The sequence below is a fragment of the Parasteatoda tepidariorum genome, chromosome 7, assembly GCF_982258835.1.
Source record: "Parasteatoda tepidariorum strain Cologne lab strain chromosome 7, Ptep-v5.0, whole genome shotgun sequence".
In the NCBI taxonomy this organism is placed as follows: Eukaryota; Metazoa; Arthropoda; class Arachnida; order Araneae; family Theridiidae; genus Parasteatoda; species Parasteatoda tepidariorum.
Window position 1 is genome coordinate 28,455,755 of NC_141761.1, and position 17,379 is coordinate 28,473,133.

The window sequence follows — 17,379 nt, forward strand, 5'->3', positions numbered from 1 at the left end:
TGGCAAAATTATAAACTATTTTCTTTTTCTGACCAAAACCTTGACCACAAAATCATTCAAGCAAGCAAACATTTGAAATCGTATTCGGAACAATTTAATAAAACCAGAGCTAGTAGCCTGTAATTTAAGTCTTAAAATCTCAACCAACCTGTATTAGACAACACAGATGAATAAAAAGACTGGCAATATTTAGTAGGTGGCTACATAACACCATTACCTGAAATTCCCTCCCCCCCCCTACTTTAAAAATACAAATTTTAATGCTTTTTAACAAAATCTCAAAATTCTTTCCATCAACTAGTACTGTTTAATTTCCTTTAAAAAATGACATAATTTCAAATTATTAAGTTTAATTCTTATTTTTCTTAAAACTCTTTATTTATTTAAATTAAAATAAGAATTGAACTTTTTCCCAACATAAATTAGTAATTAGGAAAAGCAAAATTTTAATTTTAAGGAACAAAATGTACGATACAGTAAATGTTAGCAGATAGAATTATTGCTTGGATGGTTTTTCTACATCAAAGAATTTAATACCGAAAGTGCAGGCTATACCTGTTATAACTTTATCTCTTCTATATCTTTTTGTTTTGATATTTTGTAAAAATAATTTTAGAATGACTATTATGAATTCGAATTAAAATCTCTTAAAGGGTATGACAAAACACAAGCATTATTTTTTTTACATTCAGACTGAAATACGGAATCTAATTTTAAGAAAAATTGAAGATATAAACCTCACAAGTTTATTTACAGAGGATAAATCGTCGACAAATTGGATCTAACAAAACAAGTAAAGCACAATACGAAATTTATGATATTTTTATTTGCAAAATAATGAACATAACCATCATACACATTGAACAAAGAGACTTCTATTTCAATAAACACGAAGCCTCTATGAAACTAAATCATTACAATGTTTATTTTAAACAGGCTATATCTACTAATGAGTTTTTTTGCTCACAACTATTACATCAATATTATCTATGTAGATAACTATATATTTTAAGAATAGCACTTTACCTCACATATAAATAATCATTTGAAAATACATTAAAACATTTTTAATGCAGTAAAATTTATCTCTTAAATGGTTAAAAAAATTAAATTTGAAAACACTTGTAAAAATTTGCATAGATCAAAGAATAGTTCATAAAGATTTAAAAAAATTTAATAACTACAAATTTTAAATATGATTAAATCACAAAAAAATATATAAACAAGATGGAATGATAAACTGTGGGAATAGAAAATCATTTAGGAACTCGAAAATAAAAAATCTAAAATTATTTGACACTTTCATTGAAAATAAGAGGGCAGTATAAAAGAAATATTAAGAAATTGATAATTTGCACAAACATATACATAACTATATTTAGTTTTAGTCAAATATACAATTATGTTCAATTGTTTCACCAACAATAAAGCCAAAACAGTAATAAAGTTGATATCATGACAGCATTTAAAATTTTAATGAATTATATGACAAAAAATGTAACGTAACAAAATAAGCTGTAATTTTTAAGTTAACAAGCTCGATGAAAATGAAATTATTAACTCACAACCAGCTGCTCCACCATGTGACTAATATTTATCAGCAATGTTAAAATACATGGATAAACAAGTCTCACAACATCCGCACTTGAACATTGCCAATTTAACATATACCGCAGATCTAAAAGTAAATTATATATATATTTTTATTTCATTGCATAAATAAAATTTGCATAGTACATTGAAATTTGCATAATACATTACAAAATTATAGGCTCTTTAATGCAGGGTTCGCAATCAATCCAGGCATGAAAAAAAAAAATTTGAAATTTAAAACATTGTGTTTCAGCAAATTTCTTGAATAAATTGTAAGTAAATAAAAAAAACTAAGGATTTACACAAATAAAGTAAATTAATGATCCTATTGTCACAAAATGTTCACTAGAGCGAGGTTACATACATAGATATTTAGTACTAGATCTGATGTCTTTAACTAAATAAAATAAAAATAAATACTGGCTGATGAAATGTTTTCAGATGTAAGTGCAATTTAAAGAATGGTAATTAGCCTATCATAATTTGACATTTTTTTTATAAAAAAAAATGAGATTGTTTTTAAACCCTGCTTTAATGTCATTTAACACAACGATTCATTTAAAACAATCAGGACTAGATTTGATGATGTTAAAAATAACATTAAAATTCTTAAGTATTGACTTTGAAAGTGTACACAAAAATTCTACCCCTGAATCAAAAAGATTATCAATAAGATTAATCAATCACGTGAAATAAAGTTCAGATTTTTTTTATAGTTAAAACTTACAATCTATGAGGACAAACAGCCATTGTGTGCTGAAATGATATGCAAATATATTACTTATTTGTGAGACAAATCAGCAATAAAATACTCTCATATACATCTATAACTGCATGCTGACAGTTTTTTTTTTTTTTTTTAACACTTAGATGGTGCAAGAGAACAGCTTTTTTTTATTTTAATCTTGTATCAACACCAGATGCATACAACACATATAAAACATGGAGTGACAACAGGGTGCCCACTAGAATTTTGCAAACTTCTACGATTGTAAATTAAACTCTTCTAATCCAAACTTTGGTTAATTTTATCACTATAAATATAACAATAAGATATAATGTTGTTCTATAAAATATTAAAATTTTGCATAAACAATGTTCAACAACACAAAATAAAACATTAATCATGTCTTGCTTATTTGTACCTAAACCACCAACTATACTGCTGATATTCCACTTCAATTGAAATAAAAGAAGTACAGTTAAAAAGAAAAAAAAAAGTCTGATTATTCATATAAACACGCTACCCTAACATAGTAATCCCAAGATGCATAATACAATTTATTTTAACAATTAGCAGAATAACTTTAAAAATAAATTTTAACTAATTAAAATATTTTTTTTTAATTTAAGAAATATTACACAAGGGATTACTAGACTGAAATTTAGTGATGAATTTCATAGACATTACACTTAAAACACAAATAGTATGTACACTGTCGTAATTCCCTCACATGAATCAATTAAATTGAAAATAAAATGAGTTTTTTTTTCTTCTTAAATATATCTAACAATTTCAAAAGTGTTTTTAATCTACAATATGGACACCCAAGATTACAGGGAGACAGGGCAGAGAGATTTGAAACAAAAAGGATGACAGGTTTACAAAATATACAAGAAAATACCAGTATCCATCATAAAAAATAAAAATCTTTGTTCTTTGGAAATTATGGCATTCAATAAAATTAAGAATTCATTATATTACGAAAAGGATTTTATCAGAATTTTTATGATTCAATAATACATATTAAGTGTCGGTTTAAAAATACTCAGAGGAGATAAAAATCTTTTAAACATTATAAATGTTGCATGACAAAATAAAATTGTCTTCAATATCAAGATAAAAATAATTAATACAATGGATACCTGGCATCTACAAAAGGAAAAAAAAATTAATTAAAATGGCAGGGAATCAACAAATATAAATTATTCAGTCAAAACTCATGTGCAGTCAATATAAATAACCATTGTTTTGGCTAAGACTCTGCCCATGCATACATTCCCAGATTACAGCTTAGTCGTAAGTATAAGAGCTACAATGAGCCCATACAACCCAAGTACTTCAGCAAAAATAAGGATAAGGATCATTCCAACAAACAGCCTTGGCTGTTGTGCAGTTCCTCGCACACCAGCATCCCCAACGATTCCAATGGCGAAACCTGCAGCCAAACCACTGAGGCCTACAGAGAGCCCAGCTCCGAAATGAAGAAATCCACTGCAAGAAAAAACATTGTTAAATAGCATGTCTTATAAGAAGAAAATAGATAGACTAGTAGAAATTTTTTTTAAAGAACATTTTGAATAGGGAAAAAAATATTTCTTAAGTATACTAAAAAGTTATATTAAATTACATTCATATTACAATATTCAAAAATTGCCAGATACTCTTTTTTTTAATAAAAAAAGGACAAGCTGGCTTCCATATAAATAAATGACAAACTTTTTTCTTAATTGTGTTAAAATTCTAAACAAAGCTATAAAGATTCTGGATTTAACCTTAAATCTCTGATAACATGTATCATTCAAAAGTTAGAAGGAAAAAAACATTTTTTTGATAAAATATTTTTACATATGTACCAATTTGTAGTTTGGAACTAAAGAGGAAGGCTGTACAGAATAAAAAGAAGTGCTATACAACTGTATACTTTGATAACTATGACATTACGCATAATACATATGGAACAGTAAATTCAAACCTAAAACCCTTATAAACCTAACTAATAATTTCAGAACTTAAAAAAATAATCCCAAGACATTGAAGTGGTAAGATATTACTTGATAAAAAACTTCATTTCCTTCAAAAATATGCAAATTGGAAATAACAGTCAACAAGTCTCAAACACTCAAAAATTTAGGCTTAAAGTACACTATAAATATGACTATCACCAAGAACGAGAAATCATCAATTGCAGCACATAGTTGAAGTCTTTGGCATAAACTTAAGTTCAACAATGAAAAAATCATTTCCACCTCAGTCATATCAACTCATTTTGATGCCCTGGAATCTTGTTTCATTCATATGAATGCCTATTCCTATGTTGACAACATTAGTTCCTCACCACCTTCTACTTAGCACATGGAAATTAGCTTTTACCCTGATTCACTCCTCTCGACATACAGGGTTTTTTATTGCTCTTTAATCTTTTTCTCTCGAAGCCACTGCGGTATTTCTAACTGTGTTTCTCACCATTATTTTTCCATTTTTTGTAGAAACTTAATGTCATACATTTAAAATTACATTTGTTTCTTCATATTCACGCCCGGCAAACCTTGAAAATGGTAGCCTATTTTTTTACGCTAGAAACATATCTACTGTTATTTCCAATTAGTATATTTTTGAAGCAAATGAAGTTTTTAATCCAGTAATTTCAAAACTTATTTGATAATGATAAAGATCCACTGGAAAGAAAAAATTATTGCAAATGTTTGCACCTAAGAACAAGACAGTTTGTTCGTGTGGGACTAGATCTGAAAATAACCACTCGCCACATGAAGAGTCAAAAAAAAAAAAAAAGTTAAGACTTAAATTAAATAAACAACCAGTCACTTTTTCCTATAGAATTTTCATTAAAATGTTCAATGTTTCCATTCAAAATTCTTATCCTACAGGATCCATCGATTTGTGATGGAAAGGTTCATGCAGAAGTAGATTTCCTTAACAATTTACATTCTAAAATTGTGATGTATGTATTAATATATTTTGCCACCCCAAATATTTTTAAATAAACTTCTTTGAAGTCAGTATGTTTAACTAAATTTTGTCATATATTTATATTATTTTTACTGTTGAATTAGCATTTTATAACCAAAGGTTATTTCTAACATGAAATTTTCTTTAATTAAATTTCATCCTAATTTTGAACATGTTATTGCGATTTGTTTTGTACTGTAATTTTACATTTAAATTCACTTTAAAATCTATTAGATAAGTAAACAACCAAAGAAAATGTGTAGACCTAGGAGAGCTCCCAACAAGTTTCAATCAAAGGATAGGAGAAAAGAGAAGCATTTGTAGATAAAAAGAGGACTTCGGAAGACCACTTTAAATTTTAACAATTTATATTTAGGTACAATAATTTAGTGTTAAAAACACTAAATATAAAAATCAGTTAAACTTCATTAGGATCCTTCTAACAAAATAGAAATTTAATAATAAGCTTCCTAACTTAGTAACAGCTCTCTTGGGTGGCATCTGAAATTTTATAAAAATTAAAAGATTTATTGAATGATGATTAAATGAATTTAATATCTGTGCAAGTTCTAAAAACTTGTTTAATACTACACAGATTTAAGATTTGCTAGAGATATGTAACAATTATTTTAAAAAATTTTATTCAAGTAGTATCCACAATTATATGTTTACAATTCCTATCTGTTATTGATGTCATCACATCTTTAAAATATTTGCCTCTACAAAGTACCCACTATAAAGAGCTTACTTCACACTCATTTTCGTGAAATCAATATTATTGATTAAACCAAACTGATGAAGATGTTAATTAAGCAGATAGTAAACACCCAAATAAAATAATTAGTTGAGTAAATTAACATATTGTCTTAAATTCTTTCTAATAATTGAATTGCTAATCGGATAAAATAACAATCATAAAGAATAAAAAATGTAAAAAATACAATGCAGGAAGAAAAAAAAAATCCAAATTATTAGAAAATGTCCCTTTAATTTGAAGATATCATTCAACATTAGTAATATCAATATCTCTTTAACCAAATGAAAAAAAAAGATTTTAAAAAATTAAAATATATCGACAAAATAACTGTCAAAAGTAAATTAACGTGGCCTCCCAATTCACCACTTAGAATACTTAAAGTAGTTGAATTGTGACTTTCAATTGTTTTTGTAAAATTAGTAGACAATCTAAGGAGGCAAGCTTTGTGATTTTAAAACTACAAATAAATCTTAGAAACATGCAACATAAAAAAAGAAGAAAGAAAAAAGCTACATTTTGTGTGATAACATAAAACTTTAAAATATATATTATAAATTACAAATTTAAAAGGTAAAAAAATATATAAATTAAATTATAAATATTTTTCAGGCATGAAATTAGCTCTTAATCTTATTAAAGAGTATTTTTAATTTCAAATGAAGTGATAACATGATTAAAGAAATAATTTTAACTTAACAGTAAGAAGAAATTAATTTAAATTTTTGGAACAACTAATTTTAATACATGACATTTTTTTCACCTGTATAAAATTTCATAGTAAAAAAATTTTATTTATTAGATTTTATTACATGTCTAATTCAAGAGTCCTCAAAATATAAAAACAACAAATAGGATGAAATTTATTTCTTAAGGATGACTTCCCTCCCCCTCCCAAGTTCAACCTAGAAAATATTTAAAATTTTAGAATTGTTGATTAAATCAAGATTGAAATCAGGCATAAAATTTAAAACCATGAAGAATGATTCGAATACCCAGAATCAGGCCCGTAGCCAGGGGGGGACCGTCGGGACAAATCCCCCCCCCCCGAAATTCTGGGATTCAAACTTTTTAGTCTTTCTTTGAGCCTCTCAGTAAAAAGAAAAACAAAAACTGTCGAATCAAACCTTTTATTTAACTAACTTTATTAAGCATATTTCAAAATATTCCGGTTTGTCCTAAAAAAGTAATCGAAAATTTTCTTCAAATCCCTGTCGCACGTCCTTGTAAACTTTGTTTATTAATTGATTATAATTATTATGTAATATTAATTGAAAAATAATTATGTAATATTTTTTAATTACTAGTTTAACTTTTGCAAACAGAATAAACAATATTTGTTACAATGTTTTCCCCTACTTTGCATGTCTGAAACCGTCCTTGCTTCTTACCATATCCCCCCCCCCAAAAAAAAAAATCCTGGCTACGGCCTTGCCCAGAATACAATCGCCCCCGAAGAGTATTTTAATTATTTTCTGCTCAGGTATGGGAGAAATAATTTTTATATTTATTTTTAAATAAGTTTGTATGGGATAAATTTTATAAATAGGGTAAAGTGGGTATATGTTAAAAAACATCTATTTTTTCTCTTTAAATTTAGATAACTTGTATTGAGATGATTTGAATTTTTAAAAACATTTACTGGGATTGCAGCAAGTATTTTTTAACTCTGTTATAAAAACTGATAAAAATTTTAATGCTATCTGTTTACGATCCATTTTTAATATTTATGATCAATGGTTTAAATTGAGGAACTTTAATATAATTAAAAACTGGCAAAAACTTAATTTTAGTTAAGCCTGTTAGAGGGACACCTTAAGATCTTGTCTCAATTTTTATGCATGGTATATTTAAAATTTAGTTCATGTAAGCAAAAAAATTTGCTTAAAGAAAAAATATTTTAAGTTTAAATATTGTAAAATTTAAATTATATAAATGGCAAAGTACATTTTACTAAGCGTATGCTATTCTCATTGGAAAGAAAAATTTGTTTAAACAAAACAAACTGCTCAACATTTACTAAAATTATTATCAATGTCACTTTATAGAACAATATAATAAAATAAAAAAATTGAACACTCTGAGCTACTGCAATGTCACAGGAAATTAAAAAATATTTTTGCATTATCTTTAAAATTATTTCAGTACAATATCAGGTGATTGTGAGTCCAGGGGTGATTGTGAGTCCAACTCGAAAATCCTGAAAATTTCTTGAATTAAATCATTAATATTAATGAAACATTTCAAAAAATTAATATTGTCATAAATTAAGTCATTGATATTTTAAAAACATGAAATTCTAAAAAAATTACATGCAGCATAATTTAAATGAATAATTATGTATAAGTTTACTTTTACCTCTAATCACATTTATTATTCTAACAGAAAAAATATTTTCAAATGAAAAATATGGCAAGCATAAATTCTAGCTTTAATATTTCTAAATAAAATACTAAAGAATTTTTATACATAAATTTAATCGATGATTTCTTGAAACTTCTGGAACTTGGATTTCCGGAAACTTCCGGACTTTTTCTGGAGCACAATCATCTCTACAACATGTAATTTGAGTAAATAGTAACATTTGTAAAAAGGTTACTTAGTCAAAGTTCCACTACCAAAGTTTTACTAAATTTTTATATAAAAGCATCATTAGCAATTTAATTTTTTGCAATAGTTTTACCTAACATGCACTTTTATTTACTGACTGCAAGAAAATGGTTCTTCTGCCAGATTTAGATTCCATAAGTAATAGCAGTTAATAATTAAAACTAGATAACACAGATAAGATTCATGAAGAAAGAAAAAAATCACTTTCAAAATTAAAATATTCCAACATACTTATATAACTTGTATCCTTCTTTAGGAGACTTTATATTATTCGCAATAAGTACAGCAACTACCAAACCATAAATGGCAATGATACCCGCCATTACTACAGGAATTATAGATTTCATGATCAACTCTGGCCTCATGATAGACATGGCTGCAATACCTGTTCCTGACTTTGCAGTTCCATATGCAGCTCCTAGGGCTAATAGAAAAGAATACAATATTATTTTCAATATTAAATTTTAATTAAACAAAATACTCATGTTTTTTTTTTAATTTTATTTATAAAGAAATGCAACATTTTCAAAAACTATTTCACTTAATATGCATACATACTAAAAATTTTGATCAAGCTAAAGTGTCTCACAATAGAAATGAAATTTTCATGTTAAGACAAAAAAAAAAAAAAAAAAAAAAAAAAAAAAAAAAAAAAATCACAACCAGTTTCTTTTTTTTTCTTTTCTCTTCCATTTAATAGTTATAAATTTCAAGTAATGCTAGAATCCATATTTATAATAAGACATTAGATACCTCTTTATATTAGCTGTATCTTTTAAACAAATATTCTTGAAGAAATTTAAAATCATAGCATAGGTATATTTCAAGAGTAACTTAGAACTATTACTTTCCTCAATATAAAAAAAAAAGAATTAGAATTCTAAATAATAGCAACTAGAAATAAATTTGAATTTCTTCTAAAAAAGAACAAATAGTAACTATAATGAGTTTTTGACTAGATATTCATAACATTCATATATCTATAATTAATGTCTGAATAATCTAATCGAAACAGATTTTGATAATTTAGATTTTTAGTAAAATAATTATCTATTCAGTTTAATGTTGTTTAAATTGTATGCAACTTGCAGAACTCTCCCATCTTCCCTAATTTTCTCACCCTTGTATTTCACAATTGAAATCAATTCTTATCAAAAACCAACTTAGAGCCAACCCTGATTCAAATGATTCACACTCTTTTTTTTTGAAAAAAAAAAAAAAAAAAAAAAACAATGAATGAATAAATTAAAAATAGTTACTTTCTTAAATTTTAATCTTGATGAAATTAAAAATATAGCACTCAGAAAAACATTAAGCACCTTTTTTTATAAAAAATTAAGAACCTTAAAAGATTATAATAATTGTTTATCATATATACATATAACCCAGTGACAGTTTCAATTATTTATCTTTCTTAAAAAAAATAAGAACCTAGGATGGGCTTTCTTGGTTGGGCCCACTTGGAAGAAACTCACTGCTTTAAATGGTGGATTTTTTTCATAATTTATTGAACTATATCAATAGGTTTTGCTTCAAAAGCAAAATTATTATCCTTAGAACAAGACTTTCAAATAATGTATTCAACATGTTAAGAGTATACTAAAATGTTTTTAATTATAATAGAAACATGAAGTATCAGTTCCTTAAAAAACATTGGGGCTACTAAAACCTTACAAATATTTTTTAATTTATGAAATTATAATTATTGTTCTTATTCATAAAATTTTCATTACAAGTACTTAACTTTCAGTATTATACAGATTTTGCATTTTTTAAATATCTAGACTGATTATAGTGATTTAAATTATATTTAAATCAACCTACTTCATTGTGAAAAATGTTGTTTTTATGAAATGAAATTACGGTTTTGTAGCTTGAAAATGTTAATGAACTCTAAGATATAATTAATAAATTAAGTTCATACATTGTTTATAGAACATAAAAAAATTTATTTTATATAATTTAACTCTTAACGGAACCAATGCCACATAAATGACTACAAAAATTAATAGTTTATTTTTGTCATATTTACCATTAACTTAATTATAGAAATAAATTAGGATTAAATTTAATTATAATTTTTTTTAAAAAAATAATCATAATGGTGGGAAGTAACCTTGAAATCTTTTCAGATTGTTAAGGGTTAATGACATGTCATTGACATCTATGAAACTAATTCATATTCCATTTTCAATATTATTGAAATTGAATTAGGAATTAGAATTTTTTCCCCAGTTTGTAAAATTAAGTACACAATTTAGAATTTACAATTTTTTCCACACACTTAAAAATAAAAAGAGTAATAAAAAAAAATTTGGAGAAAATATTGAAAAAATTAGAAAAGTTTATAAATTTGGCTGCTAGAAATCCATCACATATTCATTTGTGGGCCAATCTTGCTAAATGCCAACAAATTCTTTCTTCTATTAATAAAATGCTTCATTTATAAGGTTATATATTAAAAAATATTAATACTATATATAGTTGAATTAGAGTTATGCTTGAGTTTTCTGTCCTATTCCAAGTAAAAACAGGTCCTACCATCTTTGTCAGTACATTCTTATGGCCAAAAAATTTGTAAGGTTTCTTAATTAACATATATTTATTTTTTTCATTATTTAATGCAGGTTGGCAAGGTTTAGGACAGCATGGATTAATCCATGGTTTAAACCGCTCTGGCCAAAACCCTTAAACACAAATTATGTCACAATTTTATCCAAACAATATTTAAAAGGTAAAAAAAAAAAAAAAAAAAAATCAAACATTGAACTAATAATTTATTGATAATTAAATCAAATCTACTAGAGAATATTTAATTTCTTATTGATATTGTAATCAAGTAGTTGCAATATTGCAATTACTAATCAAGTTCAACTGGTTCTCTTAAGATTCAATAGCACCTAACAAAATTAGCTGCTGAATTCATACCCAAGGTTCTAAGTTTTGAGTGAATTACTTCAAAATTTGAAAACGTCTTTCCAATTAATGCTGCGCCTGCTGGGCATGAGAGTAGAATTTAAAAATGTCTAGAATATTCCTCTAATGACATTGATTTTTCAATAGCCGTTCACCATGGTACTGGTTTAATGGTTTTCCCAGCTTCTGTGAAGTAAGTTTTCAAAAATTGTGTTGCTTCAGCTTCACAGGCAATCAAAAGAGAAATGCACTTAGGAAATTTTGTTGTTAAATACGACCGAGCACTAAAAACCTTTATATTTAGAGTTTAATAAATAGACTAAGTAATGAAATGCTTGCTTGCTTGCTTAGGTTTATTTATCTATAGTACTATTCAAGAATACTTTTATTCTTACATGTTCAATTCTTTTGGCATAGTGGTGATACATCACCAGTGCCAGTAACTGAAAATGATATAATCGTTATGCCCGCCATTCAAAACTGTTAAAGATATTTTTTAGTTACATTATATTTTCAGTTTAAACCAGGGTTGGCAAGATTTTGCCGCAGGTGGAAAAAACCATGGTAAATACCGGTAAAAAACGTCCTGGCAAAAACAGGTTTTTGCCAAGCAAAGTGGCAAAAACCTATATTTTCCAAGATGAGAGGACAAAAACACATTTTTGATACAAAATTATTCCTAAAATTGAAATATATACTATGAATATAAATAATTACAAAAAAATTAACAAAACTATTATTCCATAATTAAATGATAATGTATCATTTTAGTAGTTTAAAACATTATTGATTGGAAAATTTGTGATTATTCTCTTTTTTCCAGTGAAATGAACTTATTTTAAACTAATACAAATATAATTTAAAGCATAAAATATCTATCAACATGTGTAGTTAATTATTGTACAAATAATTTTTTATAATAAATAATAGTATACAAATAATAATATTTATTTGTAAAAAACATTTATTTTAGGATTCTAAAATGAAAAAAGATCAAAAACTTTCAATCTTTTAAAAATTATTACCCTTAGGTATATTAATTATTGATATGTTAAAAATAAATTTTTCATGTAATGTATCAAAATTATCATTCCTTATGATTGATTTAAATTTGTTTCAAGTATTTTGTAATAATATTTAATCAGCAATTTAAATAAATTGGTTTTTGCCGGTTTTTACCAGTTTTTGCCATTGTCCTGGCAAAAAACCCTTTTTGCCGGCAAAAACTCCAACCCTGGTTTAAACTAATATATTTATATTAAAAAAGTAATAGTTTTTTTTCTTAAACAGACGGATTTTTTATTATCCCGTAATGCAGAAATAAGATTTTTTTTAAAAATATTGCAAAAAATAAAAGGCTTATTTTAAGACAGGAAGCAAAATGAAGACATGTTTTTGTTTTATAAAAAAAAAATTATTTTAATTTAATTTATTAATTTTTTTATAAAAGAGTTTATTATTTTTAATATTGCATTATTTATCCTCATGCAAAAACATAATTTATTGGTATTAAAAGCATATTTATCGATATTTAAAGGACAAGGTATTCACCTTTAATGTTCAATGAATTGTGGAGCTTTAAAAGTTATAAATCTCTTTTTCCTATATCATATTTTTTTCATTTTTTCTTCTTCTTATAAACGTCGTTAAACAGCCCACCCAATCTTTTGGGTTTACAACTACTAGTGCTCAACTCCGTAGCCTTACAATTTTGAGCCCAATTCAGAAGACAAGGGGAACTCCTGGTTCAAATATTGGGAGAAATTTGCCCTCGTGAAGGACTTTTTGATGGAACTAACCCGCATTTGCGTTACATGCAGAGAAAATCTCAAGGTTAGTCTGACGGCAAGGGGACTCTAACCCCTGAAGATTTGTAACCTCAGCACTGTGAGCCAGGTGCGGAATCCATATCGACCACCCATCGCTGCGATTTGAGCCCGGTTCACCTCATTGAAAGGCGAACACTCTATCCCAGAGACATCACGGCTTATTATTTACCATTAATAAGTTAAAGCAAACAAATTGTATGAAAAGTATTAAATATTTATTCATCATCATAGTAGGCCAGACAATCAATGCCTTCTCTGAAGATTTCTCCATAACAACTTCAGATTTATCTTTGATCTCCAAATATTTTCATTAATTGCAAAAAATCAGTCGAAGCAGCCCATCTCAACTACTGCCTACCCCGCTTTCTTGTTCCAGTAGATCTAAGAGAAGTAATATCTTTTTTATTGCACTGTCATCACTCATTCGAATCACGTGGGCCATCCAATTCATTAGATTTATTTTTATGTATTTAACAATATCGGGTCCTTTATAAATCTTGAACAGTTGAAAGTTAAATCTTTTTCTCCAGTTATTGTAATCTTAATAAAGCTTTCACTCAAATATTGCAATACAACTTTCCTCTAGTTTAGCTATTTTCCAAGCTTCAGAAGCATATGTCAAGACCGGCCTGTCACGAGTTTTGTAAATTAAGAACTTTCTTTTTTATAGAAAAAAAACATGGATTTAATAAATCTTCTCAGCCATCAAATATTTATTAATAGTATATGTAATTATGTGTACAATGGTTACTCATAAACTTTTTTTATCTTTTATAAAGGTTATGGACACTTTAAGATTGTTTTAGTCAGTTTAGGACAGTAAAACCAAAGTGTCCTTTCCAAAACCAGTTTAGGACTTCCAAAACCCCAACCTTGAACATTTGCTTGTAGCATTTCTTTACCTTTCTTTCTTAATATTATTCACTACTATTAACCATTTTGAAATTATTACTAAAAGGCAAATGAGTTATATTTGCTTTTATGATGAGCTTTATATAAAATTATTTTCTACCAAAACTGTTATTAGGAATTAACTTTACATAATATTACTAAACAATTTGGCAAAAAAAAACAATAACTAACTTCAAATTAACCAAAAGTTGAATAGAAATTTTAAGATTTAAGAAGGAAAAAAAAAACAGTACGTTACGTTGCAATGTCAATCAAACAAATAAATTAATAAAATCTAAGTTTGAATTGTATTCTAATAAACTATAATGTAAAAATTTGGGGATCTTTTAATTGAGCAGTTTTTATTTTATATATAACAATCTGCCCTAAAGAAATGAAAATAATAGCATAAAAATCCTCCAAAAAATGGTTACATTATAACAAAACAATAATTTCAACATTACAAAAATCAATGTAAAAAGATAATACAGGTACTGTTCAGGAGTTTTGATTTATGGTTTTATCCTTTAGTCAGCATTTTGGGGATATTTCCGTATCATGATCTGTCGCGCTAAGTACCAAGGTGCCAAATAAATTTTAAACTTGAAATTTTTTTTTTTTTACAAATTATATGTAGATGTTTGGCCAGGGTTAGCTGTGAGTTAAACTTTTCCAGTTGGTCCCTTTCTGTGATGCTTTTTAAGTTTCTCGCGGACCGCTGCCCGGAAATTGCCAAGACTTGACAATTATTCGACCACATATACGGAAATCTCCCCAAAATATTGAGATATACTTATACTATGTAGTGAAAAATAATAAATTTAAGAACTGTTAAATTTCTGACATTAAAAAGATTAACTAGTACCAATCTTACTATATATTCAAATTATTAATTGCAACAGTTTTTAGAAGTGAACTCATCGGTATTGATAATGCCCTGGATTCTCTTCTAACACTACAGGATCACAATATCTGGATACTCTCTGACAGTCTCAGTTCCATACAGTACTTATCGCATTGGAGGAAGGTGAGAGACAAAACAGGAACTTCAATCCTGCAAAAACTTAAAATCTTCTCACGATTGCACGAAGTCCACCTCCAGTGGATCCCTTCTCACGTTGAGGTTTCGGGCAATGATATCGTCATATATGACATTTGATGAGTCCAAATTCACTCACCTTCATGGAACTTGGCATAGAAAAAGAAAAAAGAAGACCATGTTTCCTGGCTCATACCCCCAAAAATCACTGGTACCCGAGCACCCGTCCAGGAGGTTCACTCAACATTTAGTGCAACCGCAAGGATCAGACGGCGCTTACCAGCGGCCACCTTAAGTCTCTTTCTTTCGAGGGTAGTGTTAAAATCTTCTCAAACTGCCCCGGGACATGCAGGCTTCTTCCCAACATATCCTGGACTGGACAATAGGGACATTCTAGAACACCCACTTTCGGTGGCAGACTTCCTCCGGGTCATGAATTTCATGGACATTGTTTAGCCCTGCTAATTTTAGGGATTAGGAAGAAGAAATTAATTGCAAAAATGGAAATTAACACCTTTAACTTTTTGAATATAAGTAAATGTGATAATAATGAATACTTTTAACAATTTAGTATTCTTTTAAAATGTAATTCCCTTAGTTAAACAAAAAAAAGAAAGGAAAAAAAACACAAAAACAGATTTAACAAAATTACATTTTCTCTATTGGTAGACTGGTATGAAACTAAAAAGGGATAGGGGAGGTGCAAATTTCTCTGGACACATATAAAAAAGCCAAAATAATCGAAAGTAGTACACAAAATACAGTTTAAATGCAATGCAATATTGGCAAAAATGCAACTTATTATTTCTACATTCATTTAACACTGGTTAAAATTATAGCTATAATTTTTTGTTAAAAAATTTATATCTATCTTAACTTAAAATCCAAAAGTTTAGTTATTTTATTTTAGCATCGAAATCATTATTTAAGTAGATATTTCAACCTCGATTCGATTAGTATTTTTAAGAACTAAGTACAAATTAGCTCTACATATGTACATCTTTTCAAGCATGATAAAATGTCAATAACAACAAATAATTGAAACATTTCTTAAAAACTACTGTAAAATCTTAATAATTACAGCTTGGAAATCAAAATAGATCATTAATAATGTAAAAACATACCACTAAATATCATAGCTGCTGCACTGCCCATAACTCCAAAGAAAGGTCCGTAAATTGGTGCGTCGTCTGCCATTTTTAATTTTAATTAGATTAATGAATTAATTTAAATATAATATATAATACGATGAGCGAAATGAATTAACTAGATTGCAAATGAAGAGCTGTTCAAGAAAGCACTAAAGTCATATGATGGTTATATCAGATGGGGGCGTAGGCCAATCTAATGATTTTCACGAGAACAAATTATCTTGAGATATTTAATAAATAGTAAAAGAGAATCCTAGAGTACGCAAATAAATTTTTAAATTGAATTAATAATGAAATTTTAAGTGATATTGATGAGAATAGTTCGACGAAATTCACAATTTCATCTGACTAGTGAGTTCACAGAATGAATGATTCAGATAGAAAGGAACGATTCGCAAAACCCAATGATTAACTCTTGCAGATTAGGATGAGGCTAGAAAACAGATCTCTAATAATTATAATTAATAAGCCTTAATAAATAAGGCATGCTCTTAAATAATAAAATCTGATGGATAAATTAGTACGCATTATTATATAAAATTTATTTATTCATTATTATCGTTTTCTCCGAAACGAGCAACAGGGGGTCACATGACTTCTTCGAGGTAGAATGGGTCACTTTTCCATACTTCGATAATAGGTTGGGAGAGTTCATTTCAGAACTTTTAGTAATGGGATTAGAATTCAATATAGTTCAAATAAAAAATTTTAAACTTCAGATAAAAAGAAAGAAGAATACTAAATTTAAAAGTTGTGTAGAATTATTATAAATGCTGCATGCTAAAGATCTATTCAAATTTCAGTTCCTAATTAGAAAATGACTTTTACTCTGTGGTTGGAGGTAAGTAGCGAAACTAAAGTAGTAGTTACTTTCTTTTGTAGGTTGTAGTGTAGAGTGCAACATT

At 27.3% G+C, this 17,379-nt stretch overlaps 1 protein-coding gene across 1 annotated transcript; it reads right to left on the minus strand.

Annotated features, from left to right (window-relative positions):
- Positions 1-808: 808 nt before the first annotated feature.
- Positions 809-17,076, minus strand: LOC107455403 (V-type proton ATPase 16 kDa proteolipid subunit c). The gene is made up of 3 exons (XM_016072958.5): positions 16,448-17,076; positions 8,880-9,072; positions 809-3,808 (listed from the first exon to the last, which is right to left on the minus strand). The coding sequence occupies exons 1-3, from the start codon at positions 16,518-16,520 to the stop codon at positions 3,601-3,603; spliced, it is 474 nt and encodes a 157-aa protein (XP_015928444.3). The 5' UTR covers positions 16,521-17,076; the 3' UTR covers positions 809-3,600.
- Positions 17,077-17,379: the final 303 nt, after the last annotated feature.

Bases quoted from the DNA above. Each gene is read 5' to 3' on its own strand.
- LOC107455403 (XM_016072958.5), bottom strand. From the start codon at position 16,520: ATGGCAGACGACGCACCAATTTACGGACCTTTCTTTGGAGTTATGGGC. The intron at 9,073-16,447 runs GTATGTTTTTAC...CTTTTCTATTAG, and splicing joins AGCAGCTATGATATTTAGTG to CCCTAGGAGCTGCATATGGA. The intron at 3,809-8,879 runs GTATGTTGGAAT...TTTTTCTTGCAG, and splicing joins GAAGGATACAAGTTATATAA to TGGATTTCTTCATTTCGGAG.